Source organism: Macrotis lagotis, chromosome 4, assembly GCF_037893015.1.
Source record: "Macrotis lagotis isolate mMagLag1 chromosome 4, bilby.v1.9.chrom.fasta, whole genome shotgun sequence".
NCBI classification, from domain to species: domain Eukaryota; kingdom Metazoa; phylum Chordata; class Mammalia; order Peramelemorphia; family Peramelidae; genus Macrotis; species Macrotis lagotis.
Window position 1 is genome coordinate 130,630,551 of NC_133661.1, and position 17,192 is coordinate 130,647,742.

Sequence of the window (17,192 nt, forward strand, 5' to 3'; positions counted from 1 at the left end):
CAACTTACTACAGCCACAGGCTTCCCTAGTTCTCTAGTATTGTAGGATTATAGATTTAGAACTGGAAGGAGCCTGAGAAGCCATTGAGATGCCACTCTCTCATTTTACAGATGAGAAAGATGAGACCTAGAGATATGAAATGACTTGCCCAGGGTTGCTTGGGGCTGACCTATGATTTGAACTCTGGTCTTCTTGACTTCCAAGTCCAATGCCATTGTACCGACTAACTGTCCTATTTCCCCACCTAGTCTTAGTTTGATAACTTTGGTGGGACAGTGGACATTTTTATCCTATACTATCCTATATTTCTATTATAGTTATGCTTCACATGAAGAATGTGATAAGCTTTCTTTGGAGGTAGATTGTAGAGTTAAGAAAATGAGATGGAATTTGAGGCAAAAATAATCAAGCAATAAATATTTACTAGGTGCAAAGCTTGGATAAGTGGTGCACTAGAGGGTATATCTATTTCAGGTTCACAGATCTTCAATATTTCCCTGACCTCTAGTCACATGAGCCTGGCAAAATGAAACTGCTTCCCTACATGAACAGATTGACTTGCTTCAATACTGTATATGCAATATGTCTTTGCAGTGGAAAAAATAAAAGCATTGTAATAATATTTTAGGGGGATATTGACCCTCCAGCTGCCCATGAAGATCTACTAGATGCATGTAATCTCTAAACAGTTTAATCCAAGTCTAGTCTTTCCAGGGAAGAAGACACAATTCAGTTTAATTAGCTTTCCACAGGCATCCTTGTGAATGGGCAAAAGAGTATTCCAGTTGATGTTCAAGTAAGGGCATCAGTAGGTTCAGATGAAGCCATCCAGAAGTCCAAGTGTATGATCTAACTTCTCCTTGTAGCATAAACACAAGAACTTGGGAGTAATCTAAAGCTCCTCCATCTGATACCTCCAACTTCTGATGACCTGTTGACAGAGGCCTCTGAAAATGATGCCTGCAGATAGGTCATTTATTTTTTGTCCTTTTGACTCTGTAGATGGAACTGACCTGAAACACAGAGCTGTGGGTCATCAGATGTGGTGTGGTTATTTTCGTTGTGTTTCCCACTATTGCAGAAGCAGTGAAGCACAGCTTTTTTATATATTTGGCTACTTGGGTAATTTAGTCCAGAGCTGAAGGTGGAACTTTGAACTTTTTTCAAGCCTCAAAAGGGTAGGATAGGTATGGATGGTTGTGCTTGGATCAAAGCCAGATTCTTTAGTGAGGGCTAGGTACTCTTGGCTCTAGAGATAAGCAGACCAGTAAAACTCTTCATGGGGGCTCAAGAAAAGCTACTGTTTTCTTTTAATAGAAAATTTTCAAGATACTCTTTCCCAGTTCTTATTTTTCTCTTGACTCCAATGCTCTTTTGAATAAAGATTAACTCAGTAGAGAAATTAGGAATAAAGCGTGAGGGGAATTGTACTTATTTATAAAATTTACAAACACATTACAGAAATTAACTTGAATTTTAAAGTTCTAGAATATGTCCCTCAGGCATGTCTCTTTTCGTTTCTCCTATGTATCTCAAGCTTCTTATAACTCATTCAGAGGAATTTTTCAAGGCTTGTGTACTTATTTTCCTCTGTGATTTATGGCTCTTCTGTATCACTTGCCCTTGGCAGAACAGTAGGAGATCACTAAATACCCCATGACTGTTTTATTTCTTTGTTAAAGAGGGATGTTGAGCAAGTAAAGCACTAGACTTCCACAGTAAAATACATTAGGCTTGCAAATATGAGACATGTCATCTAATAGCAGAGGGTTTACCTATTTATCAGACAATTGTCTTGGGCTTGATAGTAACTTTGTTAGCTCTCTTTTGAGAGGGATGAGGACTGGACCCATTCTGAGGCTTGAATAATAAACCTACCTAGGCCATCACATCTGCCAGAACTTATCCTGTTATAACTAGAAGCATCATGGATCACCTCTTGGTAATGATGAGCTTCTGGGGTGAAATTTTATTGCAGTGCTATGTAATACTGATTCAAATTCTTTGAGCCATGACAAGTGGTTTTTTCTAAGTGCTGAATAAACAAATAGCAAACTGAAAAGAATAGATACAGCCACTCTTATACATTTATGTACTATTTGTATTATAGATAACTGCATATATTTTGCCAGAGCAGTCTGGTAGAATGAATGAAGGGTTGGAGTTGGAGTCAGGATAGTCTGGGTTGAAATCAGTCCTCTGATTCTTATTTGCTGAGTGATCTTGGGCAAGTCATGTAACATTAGGGATCTGGCAACTCTCTTCCAGTGTTCTTAAATAGAAACAGATTCCTAAAGGTCGAATATTGACTTTGAAAACCATAAATTAACCTTATCTATGCTGTTTTATTTGCATTGTTAAACATTTACCAATTCCATTTGAATTTGGTTCAGGTGGCCATTTTTGGACACCTCTGCTCTAGACTATTGTGATGATCAAAAGGAGGGGAAAGTTCTGACATTTATAAAATCAAAGGACAAACTATTGTCTTCTATGAGTTTTAAGGCTCCTCCAGAACTTAGTATAAGTGCTAAATAAATGTTTTTGGTATTGATTTGAATTGATTGTGGTATCAAAGTGTCTTATCGGGCAGTATCCTCAGCACCTGTTGTCACCTTTTTTCCTATGAGTATCCTCAAGCTTTGTGTTCACTGTATGAATCATTGTAATTGATTGCCACTGTGGGGTGGCAATTTTTCTATTGGTTCTATAGGTTCTATAAGATGAAATTCAAAAACGTCATCTTTGAATCTTCCTTGTTTGATGAGTGCTATTTTGAAGATGTGGTGTCTCCTGGGACCTTCTTCAAAAACTGCACTATTGAATCCACCATCTTCTACAACACAGGTAACAGCAGAGATGTTTATCTCAGAATAGTTCTTATTGGGGCAGCTAGGTGGTGTAGGGGATAAAGCACCGGCCCTGGAGTCAGGAGTGCCTGGGTTCAAATCCAGTCTCAGACACTTAATTACCTAGCTGTGTGGCCTTGGGCAAACCACTTAACCCCATTTGCCTTACAAAAAAACAAAAGAAAGAGTAGTTCTTATTAATAATAATAGTAATAATAACCCTTAGGGGAAGTATGGAGTAGTGGATAGAGAGCTGACCTTAGAGCCTGGAAGACCTGGGTTCAAACCTTGCTTCTGGTACTTTCTGACAGTCTGATCTTGAGCAAATCTCTAAACTTCTCAGTGTTCTAGGCCAATTTCCTAAATTAAAAGTTGTTGTACTGCCTAGATAGAGGGAGTGTTCCCATCTGGGGAGGGACTTGTTCCCTTTCTTCTTCCTAATAATAGTACATGTGCTTATAATATTTTAAGGTTTATAAATCATCTTGACACTCCCTGTTCCTTAGGAAAACCACCTGGAGCAAAATGGGATGAGAATGACCTCATTAGCCAGTGGAAAGAATATTCAGAAGACTTGCATGGGTTTTAGCCCAAGTTTTGCCCTCTAATTATTTTCATAACCTTGAGCAACTTGATAAGCTTATCTATATTTCAGCTTTTTTATCTGTGAAATGGGAATAATAATGTTTAGTGGACCTATCTAAAGGGAAGGGAATAACAATTAGATATCTTCTATTATGGACCAGTATTATGCTAAATTTTTAAAATAAATATTGTCTTATTTGTATGAATGCCTTTTGATAAATGACAAGATAGAGGGAATTTTCTTACCTGGGAGTTCTCTTTATCAATGAAAATCACAGGTCTAATCCTTGTCCCTATATTGTCCTTTGCAAGGTAAATTTCAAAAAATTGATGTCCTAAAAATATTTTAAGCTTCAATGAGGAACTCGAAAATTTGCTATCCTTGTATTATGTATATTTTTAATAGTGATTAATTCCAAAATAATTTACTTTTTTATTTTTAAGAGTGAACTTTCTTTAAGACTATCTTTCTTATGTAGAATTTTGAACAGTTAATTGCATTTTTAAAAGCCTTCTCAATTTCTCTCTCTCCCCACCTGAATTAGCCATAAACTACTTTGACTTGGAGAACTTCCTTTGCCAAATGCTGACACATTCCTTGCTACCCATGGAGACAGCATATGTTTATGATTCATCCTATCCTTACCCTCTCCTCTTCCTCCTTTTAATTCAGTAATAAAATTCAACAGACATTTATTAAGCACTTCTTTTTTATTTTTTTAATTTTAGAAAAGTTTTATTTATTTTGAGTTTTACACTTTTCCCCCAATCTTCCTTCCCTCCCCCCATCCCCCACAGAAGGCAGTTTGGTAGTCTTTACATCATTCCCATAGTATGCACTGATCTAAGGTGAATGTGATGAGAGAGAAATCATATCCTTAAGGAAGAAACAAATAGTATGAGATATAACAGAATTACATAATAAGAAAACATTTTTTAAAAATTAAAGGTAATAGTCCTTGGTCTTTGTTCAAACTCCACAATTCTTACTCAGGATACAGATGGCATTCTCCATCACAGATATCTCAAAATTGTGCCTGGTTGTTATAAATTCAAGACACAGGACTAGCAACTGAGGAGATGCCCTCAGTGAGCTTACATTTAAAGAGTAAATTGCTGTAATCTGGACTTCTTCCCTTATAGATCTCTATAAGCATAAATTCGTTGGTTGCCGATTCATCAACACCACCTTTATGGAGCAGAAAGAGGGGTGCCACCTGGACTTTGAAGAAGATAATGATTTCCTAATTTACCTTGTTAGCTTTCTTGGCAGTCTGTCTGTATTGCCTGGCAACATTATATCAGCTCTGCTCATGGACAAAATTGGGAGAATCAAGATGATTGGTGAGTTTGTGGGCAAGGGTGACCAATAAATATACAGCTTGGGAGATGTGTTTGTTATACTAATAAGCAGGTTTGTGGCTATGAAAAAAATCATTTATCCTCTCTGACTTAGTTTTCTCATCTGCAAAATGGATAGCATCATACTGGTTCCCTCCATTTCACAAGGTTTTTATGAGAATGTTATGAAATAATAATATTTTAGAAAATATCCTGAGGAAGATTTTTAGAAGGCAATAGATAAACATGAGGAGTGGAAAACTTTGGTAAGGGAAAAACCTGTTATTTAAATTCAAATCCCTTGTAATGATGTGAAAGTTATCTCTGATCATAGAGGACAGAAAATGCAGAGTGTACCACATTCTAATTTATGATATGACCTTGCTAATTAACTCTTGAGATAATCCTCTCCCTTCTCCCTTCAACCCTTCCCTCTTCATTTTCCATGTTTAAAAAAAGCAATGCAGTGTAATGGAAACCACACTGGTCTAGGAATCAGAAGACTGCTTAAGTTTCCAGTTCTATTTTTTTATATGTTGGGTAACTTAGAGTAAATTACTCTTTGAGACAGTTTCCAAATGGCAATAATTATTCATGCCTTATAGAATGAATAGATTTCCACTCTTCTTTTAATGTTTTATAGTTGTCAGGCAAGGTCAGGGAAAGAAATATGGTCCCTATTTTCCTCATCATGAAATCCCTAGTGGATAATGTTAATTTGTAGCTGTTCATATCATGAGTAGTAGAATAAATATTTGTTCATTTCTTTCCTTTTTTTTGGTGGTATTTGGGTATAAGTGACTAGTCCATGGTCATACAGCTAGTAAGTGTCTGAGATTGGATTTGAACTCTGGTTTGCCGACTATCCACCCCACCACTTTGCTGACCCTAGTATAAATATTTCTTGAACTGAATTGAATTATTGCACTGGCTCCAAGTTCAAACTGCTTTTAAAAATATAAATGAAATAAAAGGCAATAGTGAAAAACTGGATCTAATAATTAGGATTTTTTAAATGGTCTGGTGATCTTTACCCCCTCCCTGCCATGTAATCTAAACTCTCCCACCAACACTGAACTGTTACTTGTAAAAAAGGGAAAAAAGAATGCATACAACATTCTTTACTGAAAAAAAAGATTTCATAGTCTAAGATGTTTTAAGAACAAATATTTAGTTGGATCTTAAAATTCTCTTTCCCATTTAGTTGGTCTTAAAACTCTCACCCATTTGTTTAAATTTTCTTATCTGCTCCTATATGTGTGTGTATGTGTTTGTGTATGTGCATTCATGTATACACAGATGCATACATATATATATATATATATATATATATATATGTACACACACACACACACACACACACACACACACACACACACACACACAGGTGTGAATATATTGCACAAAAGCATTCTGGAAACTTTTCTCCAAAAAGTTCATTTAAACATTGACTTGATCTTTGGCCTAATTATTTTTCCTTTGTTTTATATTTTCTTCCTTGGAAATCTCATTCACTTAATAGCTTCATTTATTACCTATATGCAGATGACTGCCAGATCTGCCTCTTTCATCCTGATTTCCATCCTGTGTTTTAAATTGCTTGATACACATTTTTACTTTGATCTGCTTGTACTTCAAACCCTGTATTTCCAATAAGGGAATCATCATTCCTCTCTCCTCCCAACCCCTAACCTGCTCCTCCTCAAACATCATTATGTCTGTTGATGGAATTGCTGTAAAAGGGTATACCCATGACCTCCTTGTATAATCTCTCCCCATCCTCAAAAAAAGCTCTCATTTGGTCCGTTCATCCCTGCTAGCTCTCAATTCATTTGTTATCTCTCTTTTGAGGCTAAACTTCCCATTTGTAATTGATGCTTCCACTCTCCTTTCATCACTTTAGTTCATCCTACACTCAGCTGTTGAAAGTCATCTTCCTAAAACTTAGATCTGATTATGTTGTCCCTTTGCTTAATAAACTCCAGTGATTCCTTGTCAAATCCTTGTCAAAGGATCAAATATAAAATCCTCTGCTCTCTAAAGCTGATCATAACCTAGGCCTCTCCATCCTGACTCACCTTTCTGGTCTTTGAACATCTCTCCACTCATTCTCTGATCCAGTAATACTGGTCTACTTACTGATCCTCAAATGAGACACTCCATCTCCCCATTCTATGCATTTTTTCTGTTGTCCCTCATACCTATAATGTTCTTAATTCCTCATCTGTAACTCTTGACATCATTGGCTAACTTAAAGTCCCAAGGAAAATCTTACTTCCTACAGGAGTCAATTTCAATTTTCTCTTAATTCAAATTTCTTCTTTCTATTGATTATTTCCAAATTATCCTACATATAGCTTACTTGCATATACTTGTTGCATGGTGTCTCCCCCCACTGGACTATGACCTCCTTGAAAATAGACATTGTCTTTTATCTTTTTTTTTTCCTACACTGCTACATACAGCATCTGGCTCATAGTATAAGCTTAATAATTATTTATTGAATGATTGACTGACATAGCACAAGGAATTATCTCAAATTTCAAAACTGGTTATTATCCTAGAAATTAAAGCTCAGAGGAGAATTATGTTGATGCTTCAGATATTTCAATTCAATTATTTGAGTTCTGATCTTTTGGCTACATTTTAAGATGTACAAAGTATTTTACAAATATTATCTCATTTTATCTTTACAATAACCCTAGAAGATAAGTGCAAATCTATAAAATGGGAGTAATAATTATATAAATGGAAGCAATCATTACAGATTTGTAAAAAGGGTAATCATAGCAACTGACAAGGCAAGCAAAATATCAATTAATTATACATGTGAAATCATGCACAACCTATTTCCATATTAGCCATATTTCAAAAAAGAGAGAGAAAATTATCCTCCAATTTATATTTAGAGTTCCTTAGTTTCTTTTTGGATGTGGATAGCATTTTTTCATTTATGAGTCATTTGGCATTGGAAAGCTTCAGGCTTTTATATGCTGCTGTTTTCAGAGTTAATTTTGGGGTCTGCAAATTTTTGAACTTTCCAAGGTAGTGTGATAGGAGAAGTATGATCACTAATCTCCTGACCTGCACTCTGGTCTTTACCCAGAAGGGGCCCCTGCTCTCCAGCAAATACTCTTTTCAGCCTTGGAATTGTGACCAGGTCCCTGCTCCCCTGTGACTCTTCATAAGGGTTCCTCTTTTTCCTAGACTGCCACTCAGAGCAGTGTATGGCTAATAGAGTCACTAATCAGTGCCAGCCATCCCCAGTGGCAGCAAAGAGTCTTTTTCTGCCAAGTTGTCTGACCCCACCTCCTCTCACTATCTCTGGATTGAGAGCCCCTAAAGCTGGTGCTGTCAAGGCCACCTCCCAGGTCCACCACTGGCGCTCCTGCTGTATCTGAGTCAGCGTCCAACCCAGTTGCCACAAGGCCTCTCTTGCTGACCTCTTAAGTTGTCTTAGGCTGGGAAAATATCCCACTCTGACCCTTTGTTGACTCTGTGGCTCCAAAATTTGATTTGAGGAATTATTTTTAAAGCTTTTTGGAGGGAGAGTTCAGCTGGATTGCTGCCTAGATTCCTCCATCCTCTACTCAATCCACACGTCCTTTATTATCAAGGATTCTCTGTCTCTCATTCCAGCTCATCAGGTGATCCTCAGACTCACTCTTCTGTTAGAGGGTGTATCTTCAACCTCTTTATACTCCCTACAGACTTTTATTCTCCTTCAATTTTCATGGGGAAACATAAGTGGAACATCCTCTCACTATAACCTCTGCTGCTTCTTTCACACTGCAACTCTTCATTCAGCATATGCTGTAGTCTGACTCTTGTCTGATATTTCTAGAGATTCCATCAGAATTGCAATAATTTTCTCCTTCTGTGAGCTGAGCCCACAAAGGTGAGAGGTGGAAAGCAAATCTTGCTGTACCAGGGAACCTGTTTTTGTTCTACTCTTGGCCATGTAATGCCTTAAGCTTCTGAAGCTCCATTACCCTATCTAGGCTTCGAACTTGAGAGTCATTTTGGACTTTTTTTTTCTTTACATCAAATCAGTCCCCAAGTCTTTTGGATTCTACCTCTGTGACATCCCTTCCCTCCTTTTCATTGCTACTGAAAACCATTTTGGTTCAGATCCCCATCATTTCTGGATTTTCAGCTAGAAGCTAGTATAGGTCAGAGACTAAAATTGTGGAACCATTCCCCTAGAATTGTGGACATTAAGGGACACATTGATACATGCCTATTCCTCCATCCAGCTACTGGGGAGACTGACGCTGGCGGATCACTTAAACTTAGGAGTTCTGACAATCAGGTAACCATACTAAGTACTGTGCCAATGTTATAAGCCACAAGAGTAGAGTAGGTTGCCTAAAGAGGGACAGACAATTGGCTAAGTGTAGGACTCCCAGGCCAATCAATGATGGATCAGACCACTACACTTCCATCTTCTGGAAGAGAGAGAGACTTAGTCTATTAAAAAATTGAAAACATTAAACCATTAGGAAGGAAATAGGGAGTGTTGGTTTTGTTTTGTAGGACTCCTCTCAGCATTGGGAAGTCCCTTCTGGAGGACATAGAATTCCTCTATTGATCTTTGCTTTCTGTAACTGGGCTTACAGTCCCCTATGTCCTCAATGTAGATGTGGCTGTCAATAGGTTAAAGTCCTTGTTTATGCCCATCAACCAGTCAGAGACACTAGGGGAAAACAACCCCTTTATGAGTTTGAGTGCTGAGAATAATGTACAAAAATAATGATAATCAGTTCAATGCAAAGTTTTATTGAAAGTAATATTTACAAGGAATTACAAGAAAGAAGAATAAGGGGAGGGAGGAAAAGGGGACATGATGTATAGCTCAGCATACATAATAACAGAATATGTCTCAGAGCAGTGCTTCATTGGAAAGCACAGACTAAGCTCCCTTCAGCAGGAAGATGGTGCACCAGTAGGGGAGTGGGTGCTTCAAAATACCCTTCTGCATATTTGTATGACCTCCCTGGAACTAACTGGATTGCATTTCAAGGGTCAGAGCAAAATATTGTTTTGGTGGGGATGGGGGGGAGAAAACAAGCTAGTGATGGACAAAATATTATTTGGAAAACACAACTATACCAACCTTTGAAAGATGTTATTGTCAGTATTTTTCATGAGTATGTTCTATGTGTTTACAACCTGCCAGTCATATTGACCTTAATACCAGCAGATCTACTCTTATAACAATGGTGTCCAAGCATAGATTTTAGAAGCTGCAACCTCCCTTAAGAGGTGCTCTTAAGACCATCAGGCCTAATCTTATGATATCTATAAAGCTAGGAAGTTTGTAATAATGGAGTTTAAATAGAAGATTAAATTTGCATATGAAATGGTAGAAGTAATGTGTATATAATGAAGAATAATCAGAGGTGAATGTCAGGATCAGGGCTATCTGTCTTTTGTCAGTCATTGGTGATTTGGAGCTTCACTCCTCCTTTTGTATACATTGGATCATGAATCTGTTGATTCAGGTTGGAATCCTAGCTTTGCCTTTAAAGAGCTATGTTATCTTGGACAGCTAGTGACAGTTGGACTTGAGTCAGAAAGAGTCAGGTTCAAACCTAGCCTCACTTGTTAGCTGTGTGAATCTGGGCAAGTTACTTAATTCATTCTCAGTTCTTTATCTGTAAAATAAGCAGGAAAAGGAAATAGTAAACCACTCTAGTATCTTTGCCAAGAAAATTCAAATTTTTTTTTTCAGTTGTGATATAGCTGAAATGACTGGACAACAGAATTAGCATTGTTCTTTCTTCGTGGTGTTTTACTTGGGTTTGGAGATTAGGTCATGGAAGAGGTTAACTCTTCTTAAAGTATAAATAAAGGAGCAAATGATTGCAATTCTGATGGAATCTCTAGATGTGTGTGTATGTATATATATATATATATATATATATATATATATTATATATATGAGTTTAACTAATTGATTGAGAGTCTGGCTCAAGAGACCAATACCATACACACACACACACACACACACAGACACACAGACACACAGACACACAGACACACACACACACACATATATATATATATATATACACATATATACACATTTAACGAATTGATAGAGAATCTGGCTCAAGAGACTAATACCATAATTTTCTCTCGGCTCCCTTCTAGGTGGCTCCATGCTGATATCAGCAGTTTGCTGCTTCTTCTTGTTTTTTGGCAACAGTGAGTCTGCCATGATTGGCTGGCAGTGCCTGTTCTGTGGTGCCAGCATTGCTGCCTGGAATGCTTTGGATGTAATTACAGTGGAGCTATATCCCACCAACAAAAGGTGAATACTGCTCTAGTGTCTGTCCCCTGGGCTTGGTTAGTGACTAGCTGTGACCAAGTACAAATACTCCCCTTCTCAGCTAGAGAGAAAGGGGGAAGATGAGAGGAGAGAGGAACAGACAGGAAGTGTCCTAGCTCCTGCCCTCCCCAGAGATGAAACTCTTTGGTATCTTTGAACTTAAGCGAATCTGAATTCAAATCCTACCTCAAATTTTTACTAGTTGGGTGACCATGGATGAGTCACTTAACTTCGAGGTCTAAGTTTCCTCATTTGTAAATTGGTGAAGATAGTAACACCAACCTCACAATATTATTTTGAGGAACTAATGAGATTAATATGTAAAGTGCTTTTCGAACTTTGAATCACTCTATAAATGCTATCTGAGGGTAAAGTAGTGTTTTGGGGAACAAGCCTGATCCTCTCTTATTCAGAGAACAAGAATTTGTATATAATTAAAGCTCAAGGAGGATTCTTGGACCTTGAACTGAGACAGAAGCAATACTCTGTTCCAGTAGAGTAGAGGAGGTAGAGGAAATTGGGAGACCAGTTTTTTCTATCTCCTGCTGTTTCCAACATCATAATTTCTGGAGTTCATTTCTTTTTTGCCTACCAAAACAGTCACTTAGCACGGATGGTTTTTATATATTCTATAGACTAGTATTGCTATTAACTTTTATTTAGAAAGAAAATAGAAAGCTAGGTAGTATAGAGTCAGACTCAGGAAGACCTGAGTTCACACCTAGTCTCAAACACTAGCTGTGTGATCTTTGGCAAGTCAGTTGACCTTATTTGCCTCATTTCCTCAACTATAAAATCAGTAGGAGAAGGAAACAGCAAATCAGTGCTGCCAAGAAAAGGGGGTCATGGAGAGTCAAGCAATACTGAAAATGACTAAAGAACAACAAAAAAGAAAGTATATGTGATGTCAAATGCCAAAGTAGAAAATCAAAAGGAAGACTCTCATGTAGTTTTCCCACATCCCTAAAGTTCTCTAAAATTCTTTCTTAATGTCTTAAAATTATCCAGATTTGATTATTAGCCTATTTATACCCTATAAAAACTCAGCTATGAATGATAAATACCCTGATCCAAGTTGTCATTGGCCAGTCATTCTGAGTTACCCACAGAATATTATTGTTTTTTCCTCCAACTCACTTGTAATTCTGAATCAGGAATTTTTTTTTTAGATTTTTGCAAGGCAAATGGGGTTAAGTGGCTTGCCCAAGGCCACACAGCTAGGTAATTATTAAGTGTCTGAGACCTGATTTGAACCCAGGTACTCCTGACTCCAAGGCCGGTGCTTTATCTACTCTGACACCTAGCCGCCCCTAGGAATTATTTTTTCTAATGTAAATATCTTAGTCTGACAATAATAAATGAGGAATCATATGATCATATATTTAGAGCTAGAATGGACCCCAAAGGACATAGTTTAGTCCAAGGTTCTTTTTCTTGTTTTTTTAAAATGGATCTTTTTGGTAATTTGTTAAAGCCTATGAAACCCTCTTCAGAATGTTTTTAAATGTATTAAATACATAAGAGTTTGTTTAAAAAAAGTTTGCAGATATCAAACATCATCATTTTACAAATAAAAAAGAAAAAGCCCAAGGAGATTTTAACCAGTCCGAGGTCACATTAGGTAGTTAGTGACAGAGGTAATCAATGCTAACCTTAATGTCAAGCATGTTCAGTTTTCTTTACCTTTGTTCCTTTTTTTTTTCCCTACAGAGCAACAGCTTTTGGTATCCTCAATGGCATCTGCAAATTCGGGGCCATCTTGGGAAATTCCATCTTTGCTTCCTTTGTAGGGATAACCAAAGTGGTTCCTATCCTTTTGGCTTCAGCTTCTCTGGTTGGAGGAGGCTTGATTGCCCTTCGATTGCCAGAGACTAGAGAACAGGTCCTGATGTGAACAGCTTGGGGGAAAAGGAAAATTGATATGCCCCCACTCTTGCTGTTTATCACTTTCTGGTGGATACCTCAGATAACAGGGAAAGAAAAGTTAATTTTGAGACCCATAGTTAAGGACCAGTTTCAACTGTGAGAATTCTCTGAATACTCAGGGGATTGATTTGGTGGTACCAACAACCACCCATAGGAACACAGAGCTTTGCCCAGTGCCTTAGGTCTCCCTAGCCTAAGGCACAAGGAGTGAGGGTACAGTGTCTCTTCTTCCAGTGAGTGCACATTTGTGCAGGAGTGAGAGGGACTTTCTCTACTTTTTTCCCTTTCATGAGGCATAGGTCATGGTTTGCATTTCAATACTCCTTATCAGTAAGGCTCCTTCACAAGAATAGGTCAATGTCAGAAAAGTTAACAAATTATTTTAGTTAAAGATTAGATCAATCTTTTTGATTTTTGATATGAGAAAGAAGTGTGAGTGTATTTTGAAAGGTTTTAGAGGAATTTCCATTTAAATCAGAAGCATCCAAAATGTTACCAAACAGAACCAAATATATGTGTTTGGAGCACTATTTATTGAAATTGACCATTGTTCTCTAGCTACTTCCTATCCATTAGATCAAAATTAGAAAATTTAATGTAATGACGGGAAGTTTATTTTTCTTCTAATTTTATTAGAGGGCAATTATGTAATAAACAGTCTGCAAACCAAATTTATGCATATGATGACATATCAAAAAGGATATTTAGCCATCAACATTTAGAATATGGGATCTAGAGATGCTTAGTAGCAGTTTGTCCATATTCAGGAAGAAATTGTTGTCTGAGGTTCCAGTAAATATGGGTCAGGTGGAATGAAATGTAAGCACGATTTCTCAAAGCCATTTAACCTGTTATCTACAGAATGTACTAGCAAGCTCACATTGTACAGTCCATTTAACCTGGTACTTTTCTCTGCATAGGTGGATTACTTAACTTTTATATGCTATAGAGATCATCCATATAATATAAATATGTGGCCCTCAAGACTTGAATTTGACTTTTACCACTTATTTAGACTCAAAGCAAGATGAGTTTGGTGGTCTCTGGTTATTATCTTGTTGGTGAGAACAAAATACCATTCATTGGGGAGAAAAAAATGGTCAATATATACAAAATATAGATTCTTCTCATTCATTCTAGCAGTTAATCAAGTTAGCATCTGTCAAAAAAAAGGATATGTCCCATGGGCAGATACTGCCTTTGTGCAAATACTACTTGCCTGCTTTTTTATTCAAGATCTTTTCAGTGTTGGAGGAGAGAGTTGGACATTTATTCAATCATATTTCCACTGTTCAATATTCTAAGAAAGTCGTGCTGGGATGATTGGATCTGGAATTTAGATGTGGTTAAACATATTGGATATCTTGTACAGAAAGGGGGAGCAATAGCTGGAATGACTGACTCGTTATACATAGCAATCGTTTTACACATTGATTTGCAGCGTGCTCTTTGACTGTTAAATAAATATGATCCATTCACTACAAGAAATACTCACTTATGTGAAAATAATTACCCATTTACATTTACTATATAGTGGTCCCCTGTTTTGGAGGGAATTATTTAGAATTATTTGAGATGGTCTCATTCAATACTATTTTGAATGTAGCTTCTTCAGCCTTCTCTCTGCTTCTCCATCTAACTTTAGTCCTATTGTTATGTACATCCCCATTCTATGTTGTATTTTCCATATTATTTTATATCAGAGAAAGAAGTCATATCCACCTACCATCCGTGCATATATTTTAGAACTTCATGTTAATTCCCTGCTATTAATGGTGCACAGATGTGAATCTACCTCTTTTATGAGTTCTATGTTTATATTAATGATTCCCACATCTGAAAATACTCTGGCTAACTTTATAAGGAAATATCATCTAATCCCTGGATTTCCATGACCCCTGCCATATGTCTTTAATAGAAGACCAGTTTAATGGAGAGTTAACATTTAAGAAATTCACAGACTATTGGGTCCTGTATTTCTAGTTATAATTCATCTTGTGGATCCTTTAAGTGATGAATTCGAGAGTACTGGAACAGTGGTTATAACTCTAAATTCAACTTTAGTCAGGTCTCCAAGTTCTCTCTTCTCAATTTATAGGCATCACTGTACCATTTCTATTGCTGTTTAAACCAACTGCCAAACCAACCAAGTGCAACTTTCATTCCATCCATCACCAAATCCCCCATAAACAGTGCACCTAGTCTTAAACAGCCTTTAAATATGAAGAATAACATGGCAGGGATGCCTAACCACTTCCACCATGCTTTCAAGGTGGTTGAGAAAGATAGCCTTCATTAAATATTGTCCAGAGGGCATGCCACTGGGGAGATGATTAGTTTCAAGGAAATCCCTTAAATAAAACTTGATGGATTCTTTGTTGTTTTAGCTAGAAAAGGGATTGTAAAAAGGGCATAGTATGGGACTATACTTTGGCAATAAAACTGGTCCACTTTTCATGATTTTTTTTTTCCATAGGAGTAGCAGAGAGAGATAGCATTGTATACATAGAGGATAGAAGGGTAGTCTTTTTATCAGGAAGATGTTGGGTCATATGTGATCTCTGACACTAACTTTGTGACTATGGTGAATCATTTAACTCTTTAAGCCACAAAATACATATGAGAATCCCAGCTGAATAAGCAGGAATTTCCTATACCCTTAAAATGATTCGTTTGAACTAATAAAAATAATATTTTAAAAAAATATTCATAAAAATTGTAGGTTTTTTTTAAACCATTTGTTAGTATATTCTGTTACCCTGTAACACTGAATTTAGACAATTCATTTTATTGAAATCAGCAATACGTGGATTTGTGAACTTTTTACCTGAGACAAACTAGTAGTTTCCAGGAACATTCTCTTATTCACAGGCTTTTACAACATCCTCCTGCTTTTTTTCCATTTCTTTTCAGACTTTTGTTAGTTAATGGTTCTCTGTTCTCATCCCTAAAATCCACAAGCATTGAGTTCTTAGCAACTACATTTTTTGGTGATGGGGTCACATGATTAATAATTATAAAATATTAAATTTCAACAAAGACTTTTTGGAACCTAGACCTCATGGAACCAATAAATGCTCTGACTTTCTCTTCCAAACAACTGAAATTTGACTACTGGGGATTCTCTTCTTCTCAGGGTACTTTGTCAATTTGATTCCTTACAACACAGGTAAGATAGAGAACAATAATAATTAGTAGTTAGTATCTATATTATACTTAAAGGTTTGCGAAACCCTTTATAATGGTCATCTCACTTTATCCTTATAATATCCATTTTATAGAAGAGTAAACTGATATGCCATGAGGTTAAGAGATTTCCCTGGGGTCATACAGCTAGTAAATGACTAAATTCCATCTTGAACTCAGTTCTTTCTGGTACCAAGCTCAGGTGTTTACTACAGTTTCTCTGTAGGTTTACTTTTCAAATGGTTGTATCTAGGTCTTTGCATAATTAATAGACCTGACAGAAGGTGGCAGCAGCAGAGTGTTATTGGAAGGCAATTCATAATTAGGTAGGTTCATTCTCCCACTATCTCAAGGCAACTAATAGCTTTAGAAAAGATGCTTATAATTATTTTTGTGTCACGGACCTTTTTGGCAGTTTGGTTTGTGGACCCTTCTCAGCCATATTATTAAATTAATAAAACAAAACTGATAGGTTGCTAAGGAAACCAATAAAAATGAAATGTAGTTATCCCTCCGTGTCCTTCTAAAAATTGTTGGTAGACCCCAAGTTAAAAATTCATGGAAAAATAGAATTTCAGAGAGATGCTCTTTTAGAGTGCAGATGTCAATTAAGTAGATCAACCCAGAGCTATATGTCATCTATCCTTTGCTTAAAGACTTCCATTGTTGGGGACCTCTTTATCCACCAAGACAGTTCATCATATTTTTGGAGAACTCTAATTGTTGGGAATTTATTCCCTTCTTACACTGAACAGAATGCATACACACAAACACACACAGATAATATGTATGTATGTATTATATTGCCTTTTTCTCATCTGCTTATTCAGTTCTGGCAAATTACTTTCATATTCTTTGATAAGACAGAGTGTTTAAAAGTGAGTGAAAATTTTCATAGCATAAATCCAATTTTACAGTTTATAATAAAGTTATAACATATAGCTATATATTATATGCATATTTTAATAGCT

General features: G+C 36.7%; 1 protein-coding gene across 2 annotated transcripts in view; it reads left to right on the forward strand.

The window, feature by feature from the left end:
* The window catches only part of SV2B (synaptic vesicle glycoprotein 2B), a 168,543-nt gene extending 152,330 nt beyond the window's left edge, over positions 1–16,213 (forward strand). For both annotated transcript variants that reach the window (XM_074234147.1, XM_074234146.1), the window contains exons 10-13: positions 2,714–2,847; positions 4,578–4,778; positions 10,932–11,091; positions 12,820–16,213. In XM_074234147.1, the coding sequence (XP_074090248.1) occupies positions 2,714–2,847; positions 4,578–4,778; positions 10,932–11,091; positions 12,820–13,003 (679 nt within the window). In that variant the 3' untranslated portion in view covers positions 13,004–16,213. The remainder of the gene's footprint in view (positions 1–2,713; positions 2,848–4,577; positions 4,779–10,931; positions 11,092–12,819) is intronic.
* Positions 16,214–17,192: the final 979 nt, after the last annotated feature.